Source organism: Misgurnus anguillicaudatus, chromosome 6 (genome assembly GCF_027580225.2).
Source record: "Misgurnus anguillicaudatus chromosome 6, ASM2758022v2, whole genome shotgun sequence".
Lineage (NCBI taxonomy): Eukaryota > Metazoa > Chordata > Actinopteri > Cypriniformes > Cobitidae > Misgurnus > Misgurnus anguillicaudatus.
The window spans coordinates 17,656,001-17,669,072 of NC_073342.2; the positions used below are offsets into that span (position 1 = coordinate 17,656,001).

Consider the following 13,072-nt stretch of genomic DNA (forward strand, 5'->3'; position numbering starts at 1 on the left):
TATAAAAAACACCAATGAATACTCTTATTCTGTGTAATTGCAAAGTTTTGTCAATGAGCCTTCATTAAAAAACTATTATGATGAGCAAGGTGTTCTACAAAGGTGTCAAGACAAACATAAATGTCAGAAAAAAGCAATCTCTGGCCATTATGCCAATGCCCACAGACTACTGGTTGTGTGGCAAGTTGTTAGGGTCACTGTTAAGGCCAACTGAATTCAATTTAAGCTGATAATAGTCAGTTTTACTGGCGTTTTCGCAGCAGCGCCTATAAAAACCCATTTTGTTGAATGTTTTGCCCCTCAACAGGGCGAGCTCCAGCGTGGTCACGTGCAAAAGTGAGGTTGTTGCATACCCTCTATTAAGTCCTTTTTAAAGGGTACTGTCCCAGTGACAGCTGGGGTAAATATTTTACCATTTTTTTCTGACAGTGTACTCTTGATGTAATGTGCAAATATTAGTAATTCTTTCAAATGATGTGTGCTTAAAGTCATTTTGGCATGATGCTTATTTTAGTTATTAATACTGTATTAATGGAGTACTTTTACTGTCCTAGGGATGATTTGGGTGTACACTCTAAAAATTCGATGTTGATTTCAACCCAGCGTTGGCCTTAAAAAGGTAAAGCCCCGCCGTTGGGTTGAATTCAACATCATCTCACGGGTTCCGTGATATGGGCACGCAATATTTTGCTCATTTTTGCATGTCAATGTCACGTATTTCCACCATTTTACGTGCCCGTGCCACGACTTTCTTTTTCGTGTTAGTTTCACGTATTGGTTACTCAAATGTTTTTTTTTTTCTATTTTCTTACCATTGTCGCTTCGGTTTGGGATTAGAACAACTTTCTGTTACATAAAATGACATCCTTACCCAAACCCAACTCTAACCCTAACGTCAGGTGACAATGGTTTAAAAAGCATACGAAAAAATTGTATAAACCAATACTTAAAGTGACATCCTAACGCAAACTGCAAATCTGGCCCCACACCGAAGCGGCAATGGTTTAAAAATAGGAAAAAAAAACGGTTGAGTAACCAAAATGTGAAACTTGCACGAAAAAGAAAGTCGTGGCACAGGCATGTAAAATGGTGGAAATACGTGACAATGACACGCAAAATATTGCGTGACAATTTCACGGAAATTTGTGAGATGGGAAAGTCTTATACTAACAGTATCAATATTTTTTCTCTAAAATAAGACACTAAACATTCCATATGTTTAGCTGAACTAACAGTACAAACTGAGGCAAATCACAATATTCTATAAATTGTTATGGCATATTTCCAATAGATGTCAATGCAGTCAGTCAGTCAGTGTGGTTAAGTTGAACAGACAGAATTGCTGTGCATGCAGCAAAAGTTACTCCTGTAGATGTCCTTAATGAATCCTGACTGATGAAACCTATTGGAAATATGACATAATAATTAGTGTACTATTTTGATTTGACTCTTATTTGGCAAACTTTTATCCAATGCTGGTGCAGCATATAGGTGTGTGTTTTAAACAAATTAAGGTGTAGGGATGTCAGATGAACCATTAAAATAGGTAAAAAAAAAAAGAATATATAAAAGTTCAAGGCAGCAACTAAACTCACATTTGTATAACCACATTGTGTATTTGTTTGAATGACTTTGGATGTATTTGATTTTGGAGCTTTGGCATACTGAACCACATATAAATTAGATAACATGAAAGCATTTTAATGTATAAGCTAGCCTATGATATATTTAATTTGTTTATCATCAACTTAAAGGAAGTCATGTATACCTGGGATGGCATGAGGGTGAGTAAATTATGAGACAATTCAAGATTCAAGGGTTCAGGTTAAAGATTTTAAGATCATTAATTGACACTAATTAAGTTTCTACCTATCAAGAATAAAGTGTAATTTAAGTATAAACGTTAAGTGAAGCACAAATTTAGGCTACTTAAATCTTGAGTATCATTGGCCTATGTATTTTTTAAAAGCAAAATATGTTTTTTAAAGGGTGTTTAACCAGCCAAAAAATGCTAATTTACTTCCAAAACATGTTTATAAAATAAATAAAAGTGAAATATTTTCCGTGCAGAAGCAAACAAATAACAGGCGGAGTTCCCTCAAATCATGTTTCTTTAGAGCGCGCGACCCCCGCCTGCTGCTGCAGCTCGCGGCTGTTCAAACATCGTCACTCTCTCTCTCTCTCTCTCTCTCTCACTCTCTCTCTCTCTCTCTCTCTCTCTCTCCCTCTCTCTCTCTCTCTCTCTCTCTCTCTCTCTCATCTCCCCTCTGAGCGTGAATGTCAGTCTACAATTTGTTTAAAGTCTGCGGGCTGAATCTGTTGTATGTAAGTCTGCGCTCGGTTATCACGGAGACCGTGTCGGTATTTCACAGTGTGAGTAAAGTCAACATCTGAGTGTCCGCGGGCACGGGACTATCCGCGATCTCCACATTACAGAACCGCTCGGTTGACATGGATACGGCGCATTTGCTGTGTTTTATTCTCTAAATGGAAGTAGACAAGTTCGGTGGATTCACACAGCATCGGATGTCCTGTTGGTTCTGATCGTCTTTTTCAGTTCTTTGACTGCTGGTATTAAGATCGCAAACTTGCGTTTTGAGAATTGGTGTGATGGATAAAGACGCGCTGCTCGCGCTGTTCATCTTCTTGAATGTGGTTTGCCCGCGCACGGATGCGTTCAAGAGGGAGACCGCGGAGAGACGCTCCAGGTCGGACGGTTTCTGTAGGATCTTACGGACGCAGACGCGCGGCGCGCGCAGAGACACGCAGAGCGGGTTTCGCCTCAGAGTTGAAGGAGATCCGGAAACTTATCAACCGGGGAGCACTTACAGAGGTCAGAAAGCCTAAATATTAAAGTATATCCTTTATAATGTAAATGTATAATGTAGCCAATACTGTACATAATACATAGCATATGACATTTATTTAATAATGTAAATGTTATATGCTAAATATTAGTAGCCTAGTAAACAAAAGTTTGTTGGACGGTATTATGACAGAACTGGTCGACTGTTTTGCAGTGCTGAAATCTGGTAAGTTGCCTACAGACTATATTTGGATGTTTGCACAATAATTTTCCCGTCACTGCAATTTCAAACATAACCTGAAATTCAATGCCATTGGATTCATGCAAGTCAGTGGATCTCAGCCTTTTTGAGGAGTGACTTAATGCCCCCTATTTGTCCACAGCAAAATTTGATAACTAGAAGAATGTAGTCATGAAATACCAAACAATAATAAATGACTAAACTTTTTTTGTTGTTTAATCTTATTTTAAAGTTTGTTTTGTTATATTTAAAATAATTTTAAGTTATCTTGAGGGTGGGTCTCGGCCGCCTGGTTGAGAAACACTAATATATTGTACTGTAAATGGCCTTTATCATGCATTAGATGCCTTTTTATAAGTTTGTCCAGCATGTTTGTACATGCATATTACTTCTTCGTGTGAAAAGCACACCCACGGCGTCAAACTTACATGCCAAGTGTACGAGCAGTTTGCAACTTGCCCTTGCACACTGAGATCTGACCTACCGTTAAACTCATTTCTGGTATCTCTGACCCATTTTGTCTTTTCTGTTTTTTTTTCTTTTCAGTGAGTTTGCATGCGTCCAGCCCATCTTACTTTCGTGGATTTACCCTCATCGCGCTGAAAGAAGGAAGGGAGGGGGTCACTCCTGATGATTATGCCGGCAATTTCAAGGTGAGAGATTGCAGTGACCCGATATAACTGCCCTGAACTGTGGCAGTCAAAGAAGACAGACTAATTGCAGTCTCTGCAGGAATGATTTGCGGTTTAGTCTGGTCTGCATTGTGTCTTCGTGTTCATTTTAAGACATGGTACATTTTCAGAGCTAGCCTTGGAGACAGAGAACAGGTCGGAACCGTGGCGCAGAAAGCAGCGCGCATGCATTTGACATACATACGCGCCAGTGCAACATGGGAACTGGGTTCGAATCTGGTGTGGGTCATGTCTCGATCCACTTTCTCTCTCTCAGCTCTCACCCACTTTCGTGGTTGCCTCTTCTGTCCTCTAAATAAGGAGGTTAAAAACGCCAAAATAAATACTGGGACTAGTGAGTTTGAAGCACAGGTGAAAGTTCAGGCTTGAAAATAACACAGGGTCGATCTTTCTATTTCTCTAGACACGCAGGCTTGAGTTTATAATCAGATTAAACCGATGCCTTTTAAAAATAGCAATAACCACTGTAAAGTAAGGTCATAATGTGAGAGACTACTAGTGAACATGCTTTGTTTAATGTGTTTCAATAACAGAGTAAGAAGCTAATATAATAAGGGGCGGTTTCTCAAGCAAGGCTTAAGCGTAGTCCCAGAATTAAATGCATGTTTGAGCTGCCTTAATTTAAAATCATTTTGCACTGACATATCTTAACATATATCAGTGTCACTGTTTTATCTCAAGATGCACACCAGTAATGTTTTTGTAAGGTAAAAATGATTTAAATATCCCAATTTAACTAAGGCCTAGTCCTGGATTAATTTAAACCCTGTCTGGGAAACTACCCCATAACATTAAACGGACACTCCACTTTTTTTGAAAATATGCTCTTTTTCCAGCTCCCTTAGACAGAAGCATTTGATTTTTAATGTTTTGGAATCCATTCAGCCGGTCTGGCGGTACCACTTTTAGCATATAGCATAATCCATTGAATCGGATTAGACCATTAGCATTGCGCTCAAAAATAACCGAAGAGTTCTGATATTTTTCCTATTTAAAACTTGACTCTTTTGTAGTTACATCGTGTACTAAGACCGACGAAAAAATATTTTTATTTTATTTTCTAGGCCGATATGGTTAGGAACTATACTCTCATTCTGGCGTAATAATCAAGGACTTTGCTGGCGTAACATGGCTGCAGGAGGTGCATGATATTACACAGTGCCCAAAAATAGTCACTGGCTATTTAAAGTTACCAAAGGGACAATTTTCAGGCGCTGCGTAATATCATTGTACCTGCTGCAGCCATGTTACGCCAGCAAAGTCCTTATCGAAACTCTTTAGTTATTTTTGAGCGTGATGCTAATGGTCTAATCAGGTTCAATGGATTATGCTTAGCTATGCAAAAAATGCTACCGCCAGACCCAGAAATCGGCTGAATGGATTCCAAAATGGTAAAAATCAAACGTTTATCTGTAGGGGAGCTGGAAAATGAGCATATTTTCAGTGTGTCCCTTTAAGTTATTAGATATATTTTTCCAAAAAATTTGCTGTAATTATGCAGCTGGTTGTCAGTAACTTACTGTAGAAGATAAAGACTGAAAATGTTTCATGTTTATTTAACTTTGAACAAACTGTTGCTAGTAATTAACATACATGTAAAAGCTACAGTAAGTTACTGGCAGCTAGTTGCCAGTAATACCCAGAAATACTGTAATTTCTACAGAAAATTTTTACAGTGTATTTGCTTTGATGGCTCGAACTGGCATGGTCTCCACAAATTTGTATTAGATCCCGTTAATCCATGTTGTAGTAGAATTATTTGAGAACATATCATAAAGCATCTTGTGTGCTTTGATAACTCTGGAAAAGTAGTGATTTTTCCAAACGGTAAGGAACGGTTACAGTTATTTTTCCACTTGAGCCTGGTTCAGCACGGGACAATTACAAACCATTCTCGGACTGAAATTCCTTGCATGCGTGCTGCATGCGTGCTGAATCGGTGCTGACAGTGTGTAAAAAACAATTCATAAAAAAACTGTAAAAAATACCGTAAAATAACGTGCACAATAAATTACAGAAATTTTCTGTGATACAAAAATACATTTTGTTTTGTTATTTTACATAACACAGCAAGAACAGTTTGGCACAGTGAGGGAAAAGCGGCTAAAGCTATCTGACCCCGGTCCCAAAGATGTTATCATGGTCACAAATTCAATCAAAATTGTGCCGAATCTCTTATCATAACTTTTCTGTGGCCTTTTGTTTAAAAAACTTCAATGCGGTCTCAGACTTTTGGACCCCATTGTATGGCACACATCGAACAAAATTATGTCAATTATCTTTAATAATTGCTTTCTAAGAGATTGCTTGGCTGCAGAAAATTATGCCTGACAAATATAGATTTCAGATATGTTTGGCAAGAGTGGTTGCTTATTAAGAGAATATTTACATCAGAGAATTGATTTAAAATGTCTAGGTGTCATATTCAAGCCATAATTTGTGTTAAAGTTGCAATGCTCAATAAAAATACTTTATAATGCCACCAAAGACTCACTCTATAGTGGTTAAATCTCTCAGACACACTGCTCCTCATTGGTAATGCACTGACCAACTCACTGTCATGTCCTTTGAGAAAGACAGGAGCCCTATCATTTAGTGCTCTCCACATCAAACCGCAGTGCTGGCTAGACTGAAGCAGAAAGGCTGTTAGCGCGGGCATCTCTCCCCCCAGATCTCATTAGCTGCGCTTGCCGCTCGACGCTCCTTACCGCTGTGTGTTCTTTCGGTTTGCCTGCCGGATGTTAGCTGACATCGTCCTCTGTCGAGGTCTTTAACTGGGAATTTTCTTGTCTTGACAGTTTAAGTTGAATGAAAGGCAAAATGAAAAACACAGCAAGGCAACAAAAAAAAGACAAGAACAGGAAGGGTTTTGTTTTTACGTTTATACTTTTTATATTGAGGAGGACAGATGTGTGACGTGTAAGGTTATGAGATAAACATTACACGTCCACTGTAGTGTGGTGACAAATTTCAACATCTGAATCTGTTTTTATGAGAACAAGCTTAGCAAAGTGCTTGACCCATTTCCAGAGTTTCCACTGTAATGGAATTTTGTTTGTTAAAAATGATTGGTGGTGTGTGGAAGTTTTTCTATTGAAAGTAGTGTGACTTGCTTTATCTTCAGATATGACACACATTATGCTGTTTATAGCAGCATTGTGATGTTTTTCTCATATTTACTTTAACAGAATAGATCAGACTATACTGTTGATAAGACCGGGGCTAGTTAGTATCGCACTGGGAGGTTTATCTCGGTATACTTTAAGGGGCTGGACACAACAAAACTTTTAAACGCGGCTGAAACGCCTGGACAACGCCAGCTGTTTTTTCAGCTGAGTGCCAGCTTTCTTCAGCTAAGCACTTTGGTTGCTCTGATACGTCAGCTGTGAGACGGTTGGTTACTGTGATACTTGTCTAGCTCCTCCTCCACTGTGATTGGACGGCTGCGTGAGAACTGACATTGACGAGCGGAGCTTTTCATCAAAAGTTGAACATTTTTCAACTCTCGACGCTCAGCGATTTTCAGCGTGGAAGAAATCCGCTAGCTGCTGGCTTATTTGAAAAACGCAGAGCTTCCATTGGAATCCATTGGGCCGAGGGCGTGGCAATGAAAATTTAAATATTTTTATTTAAAAAACTTAGTTTTGAAGAAACTATGACAAAAATGAACACATACTAGATTAATAATTAATTAAATGTTTTTACCTCTAACGGGAATAGTTACGTGGTGAAATGAAACTAAAGGGTTAATAAACACAAAACTAAAGCAGATGTTGTAGTACGTCAGGCAAACGATGATAGATAGCGCAAAAACTGATCATTTCCCACTATTAATTACATTATCTTAAAGAAGTGTAACTACTGTAGCATGTAAATAATGCACATAAATAAAGTGAGCAACAATTATATCTAATCAACTGGCACGTGCAACCTAGCTAGCAGGTTGCTCAAACAACAAAATCACCAACTAACTTACTTTAAAATGGCAAGAACTACAGACTAATACAATAACAGGTTTACACAAAGTCCAGTTCTCACTGACACGTGTTTTATCAACTGCCTATCCTCCAGACATGAAGGACCATGTCTTATCTCATTTCGGCTGTGTGGAGCGCGTGCACGCTCACGATGTGAAGCGCGTCCACGCTATTCTCCCAGATGTTTTATCAACTGGCTAGTTATCCTTCAGACAGTGACGGTCCGGACCACGTCTTTCTTATTTCGGCTGTGTGGCGCGCGTCCCAGCTCGCGGTGTGATGTACGTACGCTATTCTCCGAGATGCACTTGACGGCCTTTTGTGGAGCGACTTATTTATTTTATTTTTTTGACAACTTAGTTAAGGCGGTAGGGTTTCCAAGCTTAGGCGGGCCGCCTTAACTGAAATGTGCTGCGGAAAACCCTGTATTAAAGTCTACCCAGTCTCAAAAAATGATGTACCTATAGTCACGCAATTTTTTTATTCTTTTTAGTGATACTGTCACGAATTTCCGCATTTTTTCGTGAGCGTATCACGAATTTCTGTTTATGTGTCATTGTCACGGATTAGTTACTCAACTGTTTTGTTCTATTTTCTTACCATTTTCGCTTTGGTTTAGGGTTAGATTTACATAAAATGACATCCTTACCCAAACCCAACTCCAACCTTAATGCCAGGTGATAATGGTTTAAAATTTAGAAAATATAAAAAAATAAATCTGAAAAATAGTATAAACCAATTCTTAAAGTAACATCCTAATGCAAACACCATCTAACCCTAAACCGAAGCGAAAATGGTAAGAGAATAGAATAGGAAAAAGCTGTTAAGTAACAAAAAATTGCGTGACTATAGCTACGTAATTTTGTGTGACTGGGCTGATAAAAATTTGATACCCGGGGCAAGTTGTCCCATGTGTTTTACTGTAAATATTTTGTTTAATTTTGCTAAAAAGCCAGTGTTTGTTTTGACAACGTTCCCCATATAGTATGACAGCATGACTCTGGGCCATGTTGTCACAAAAGGTCATTGTGTGTTTAACTTTTTTGTTTGTACTATAGACGCTTTCAGCAGTAACAACATAAACAAGCGGCTTTCGTGGTCCTCACGTAACTTCCGGTAAACTCTGCTAAGAATAAATAACAACAAAGTACTTTAAACGTAGTTTATTTATATAACAAGCAAAATAAACAACACGTAGATTACCTAGGAAACCAAAACATTTGTTATTTTTGCAACCCAGTATCACGAAATTGCATGACTATTTCACGCATGGACCAGCGTGACAATGTCACGCTTTGCCGCGTTTGGGCGTGTGCGTGTCACGCTTTCTGTTTGTGTCGCTGTCACGTGTTGGTTGCTCGGCTTTTTTGTCCTAGTTTCTTGCCATTGTCGCTTCGGTTTAGGGTTAGATTTACATAAAATGACACCCTTACCTAAACAAAATCAAACCCCAACGTCAGGTGACAATTGGTTAAAGTTTAGAAAATATAAAAGAATAAGTATTGTATCTTTTTATTTTATAAACCAATACTTAAAGTGACAAATACTTAAAGTGACATATAACACAAGCACCAAATCTGGCCCTACACCGAAGCGACATTGGTTTGAAAATAGGACAAAAAAGTTGAGTAACCAATACGTGACAGCGACACAAACAGAAAGCGTGACATGCACACACTCAAACGCGGCAAAGCGTGGCATTGTCGCGCTGGTCCATGCGTGAAGTGGTCACGCAATGTCGTGATATAGGGTTGTATTTTTGACGAGGTATTTTTTCAAGAGTTCAGTTTAGCAACTAGTCAGACCATTAAAAAAAACTGAAACCAGAAGTAAAGTTCGGACCAGACGCGTATCGCGTCACCGCACGTGTGTCCGATGAAACCATCTATACTGCAAGACTTGAATGGCTGTGCCTACATCCATTAGATATTGACTTTTAAAAACAAACCTACCCTGAGAAATATTTACTATAGTAAATATAGTGACAACTAGCTTTGATCTTCCTTATGCCAAGTAAGGAGTCTGAAATAGATTTTTTGCTAATATCTCTTGTTCATTCTCGGATATATACATGTAAAACACAGAAAGACAAAAGGCCATATTGTTTTGCAGACGCAATCCAGTTTAGAGTTGTTTTCAGCTTGCATCTATATTCATATTCATCCGTCATTGCGACAGTTCATATGCAAAGCTGTTGCGCTATTTGTTCAAGCACGATTTGACAAACAACTCCTGGGCCAAACCAGCGTGGTTGAAATAAACATCCCGACATCTCGCCATTTATTTTGCAGAATCTCTCCACGGATTCCCATGATGATAAAACCTTCCTCAGTTCCGTGATGAGGCATGCTTATTCACTTAGGCCAGTTTGTTTGTGTATGTGAGAGAGAGACTGAAAGAGAGCGAGTTTAAAACAGTAAACAGAAATCTGCTTTCGCTGTCCCTCGGGAACGGGGCCACACAGCCTTGCTGAGAGCCACGAATAAAGCAAACTTTCCTCTCGTCTTGTTTCCTTCTCTTCTCCATCTGGTTCACAGCATTTTCGAGACAGCTACTTAGAACCCTTTATACCCAGAAAACAATGCACCCGGCAGCCCACATCGCCGCTTTTAAAATAAACACGCAAAGTCCTACAGCATGTCTTTTCTAAGTTTAGCCCAGTGTTCATATCAATTTAAAAGTTTCCGGTTCACTGTGTTTTTTTGACCGAGGAAAGAAACAAGGTTGTTTTAGATGCCAAAAGTGCATTTCTGACTTTTTTGCAGACATGAAGGACATAAACCAGAGGATATTGTGTGCAGATGGAGGTTTACACGAGTCTGTGTGTGTAGAGGACTGGAAGTCGAAATAGAGAGAGAGAGAGAGAGAGAGAGAGAGAGAGAGAGAGAGAGAGAGAACTTAATGTACCACATGCATAGATTTTACTCTTCAGTGGACATTTGGCAGCTATTTGGTTTTCACAGGACACAAAATCATACTTCATCATCAATTTTCGAACTTTTTTGTTACACAGATTTTTTGTTCGGTCCTTAACATCCCAGCTTGCCGTGTTACAGTACATGCTCCAAAGCGTTCAAATAAAGCTGTGTCTGGGGATAAATTAGCTTGATGATCCTTTAATTAAATTTCATTAAAAAGAAAGAGTGCCTATTGTAATTTAATGTGTCCCATATCAGTTTGTTATCATTATTATCAATAAATCAGCATATATCAAAAAATGTTTGCATGTTTTAATAAAAGGCTCTGATTCTGTTGAGCACATTTTTACTCTGTGTAATATGTCATGTGATTTCAAGCAGTCACATTCGATGTCTAAATGAAATACTGTTTTAAACTAGACATATTTAGTGTTAACTTAACTGGCACCGTCCCTTGAGTGGGACACCTGATTTTACTTCAATATTTTGCATGTAAATTTTGTATCTATCACGACGAACTGTATCATTGGAAAGGTCTAAGCCTCTAGAATACACATTTCAACAGTGTTTTATAAAATAAATTATGTAGGGAGAGTAATTGATTCATTTATAAAAGAGTCACTGTCCCGCCAGCGGGACGCCTACGTTTACTTCAGTGTTTTGCATGTAAATTCTTATCCAATCATGGCAAACTATACATTGTTTGAAAGCTCTAAGTGTTTAGTTTTCTTTATTATCACCATTTTGGTAAAGGAATGACAAAGTGAGAGCCATTTTCTAAAATGCCACGGATATACAGGTGGGCCCACATTGTTATTATATATTTGTAACACTAATACCCTATTTTAAACCTAAACAATCTTGACAAACTATATATCATTGGAAAGGAATAAGGGTGTAGTTTTCATATTTCATCACTATTTTGGGGAAATTATGATGTTGTGAGAGTCAGTTTCTAAAATGTCACACGGCACAGGTGGACCCAATTTGTTTTTACATATTTATAACACTAAAACCCTCCTCTAAACCTAAAAAAATCGAACTGTATATCACTGGAAAGCTCTTAGAATGTAGTTTTTATGTGTCAAGGTCATCTGATGATAGAAATAATGTAATGACATTTTTTTGTAACATGACCTCCCCCCATAGGAATGCATATTAATTTTAAATATTCATATATCCTAGTTTAAATCTTCAAAAATGTTGATAAGCTTTGTCTACATTGGAAACCTCTAAGAATGTAGTTTTCATATTTTAAAACCTTTTTGGTTTAATGTAGTGACAGTAATTTATTAATTGATGACAAGAGTATGTATCAAACTGTTGACATCTAGTGGTCGTTGTTGGTAAAACCACTAAAAAGGTGACACAAACCACTTTCTTTGTGATTTATGGCTTCGTGTTTACATTATTACTTTTGTGAAATATTTACATTTTTATAATTTTATTTATAAAAAATAATGTTATTGCATTATTTTTATTGATTAAAATAAATTTAAACTGCTATAACAATTTTTTATATATTATTTTCTGTGAAAAACCTTAAATTGTCTTCTTTAGTCAGAGGCGATGGTGTAGTGGACAGTGCTCCAACATATGGTGTAGACGCACTTCCGGCGACCCAAGTTTCGAATCCCGGCTCGGGGTCCTTTGCTGATCCCATACCCCATCTCCAGCCTGTGCTTTCCTGTTGTCTCTTAATCACTGTCTATCAAATAAAGGCAAAATAACCCCCCCAAAAACCTTAAAAAAAATAAAATAAACAACTGTCTTCTTTAAAACAAGACCAAGATTAGGCTTCTAGACCATTTGTTATATTAATTTGAAAGTGTACATCACAGTTTCACCCCCCCACACTCAAAAGGGATTTGTGCCAGTTAAGGGGTTAAGTTTATACCGTATCTAATCGCCATTTACGTTCCACAGATCATAGATGAAAGCGATACGCAGTTCATGACCAACTGCCCTCCGGCCGTCACTGAGAGTATTCCCAGGAGACGCACAAGGATACAGGTGTTCTGGACGGCGCCACCTTCGGGTAGCGGCTGTGTCACCCTCAAGTGAGTTATTGCTGTATTACTTTTGTCTTTAATAACAGGAAATTCTCACAGATGAGAATCAGGGGGTTTGTGCTGATGGATTACAAAATAAATAAAATTAATCTAGCATCATTACTCACCAACATGTTATTCCAAACCCATTGCTTTCTTTTTTAGCAGAACACAAAAGATATATTTCTAAAAAAACTTTTTTTTTTGCCCACTAAGGTCTAATATTTTTAAAAAGCACATAGTAGTTTTAATAAAAGCCATTATAATAACTTTCTGTAACAAACCTTCTGTAATATTCAAACATTTGCCTTGGCGCTCCGGCGAAGAAAGAAGGTCATGTGGGTTTAGAACAACATTAGGGTTAGTAAACGATGACGGAGCGGTCAT

The 13,072-nt window shown here is 38.1% G+C and overlaps 1 protein-coding gene across 1 annotated transcript in view; it reads left to right on the plus strand.

The window, feature by feature from the left end:
- The first annotated feature begins 2,252 nt into the window (after positions 1–2,252).
- spon1b (spondin 1b) overlaps positions 2,253–13,072 on the plus strand; it is an 80,079-nt gene continuing 69,259 nt past the window's right edge. The window contains exons 1-3 of the mRNA XM_055193121.2: positions 2,253–2,833; positions 3,594–3,700; positions 12,561–12,694. Coding sequence (XP_055049096.2) covers positions 2,611–2,833; positions 3,594–3,700; positions 12,561–12,694 — 464 coding nt within the window. The 5' untranslated portion in view covers positions 2,253–2,610. The remainder of the gene's footprint in view (positions 2,834–3,593; positions 3,701–12,560; positions 12,695–13,072) is intronic.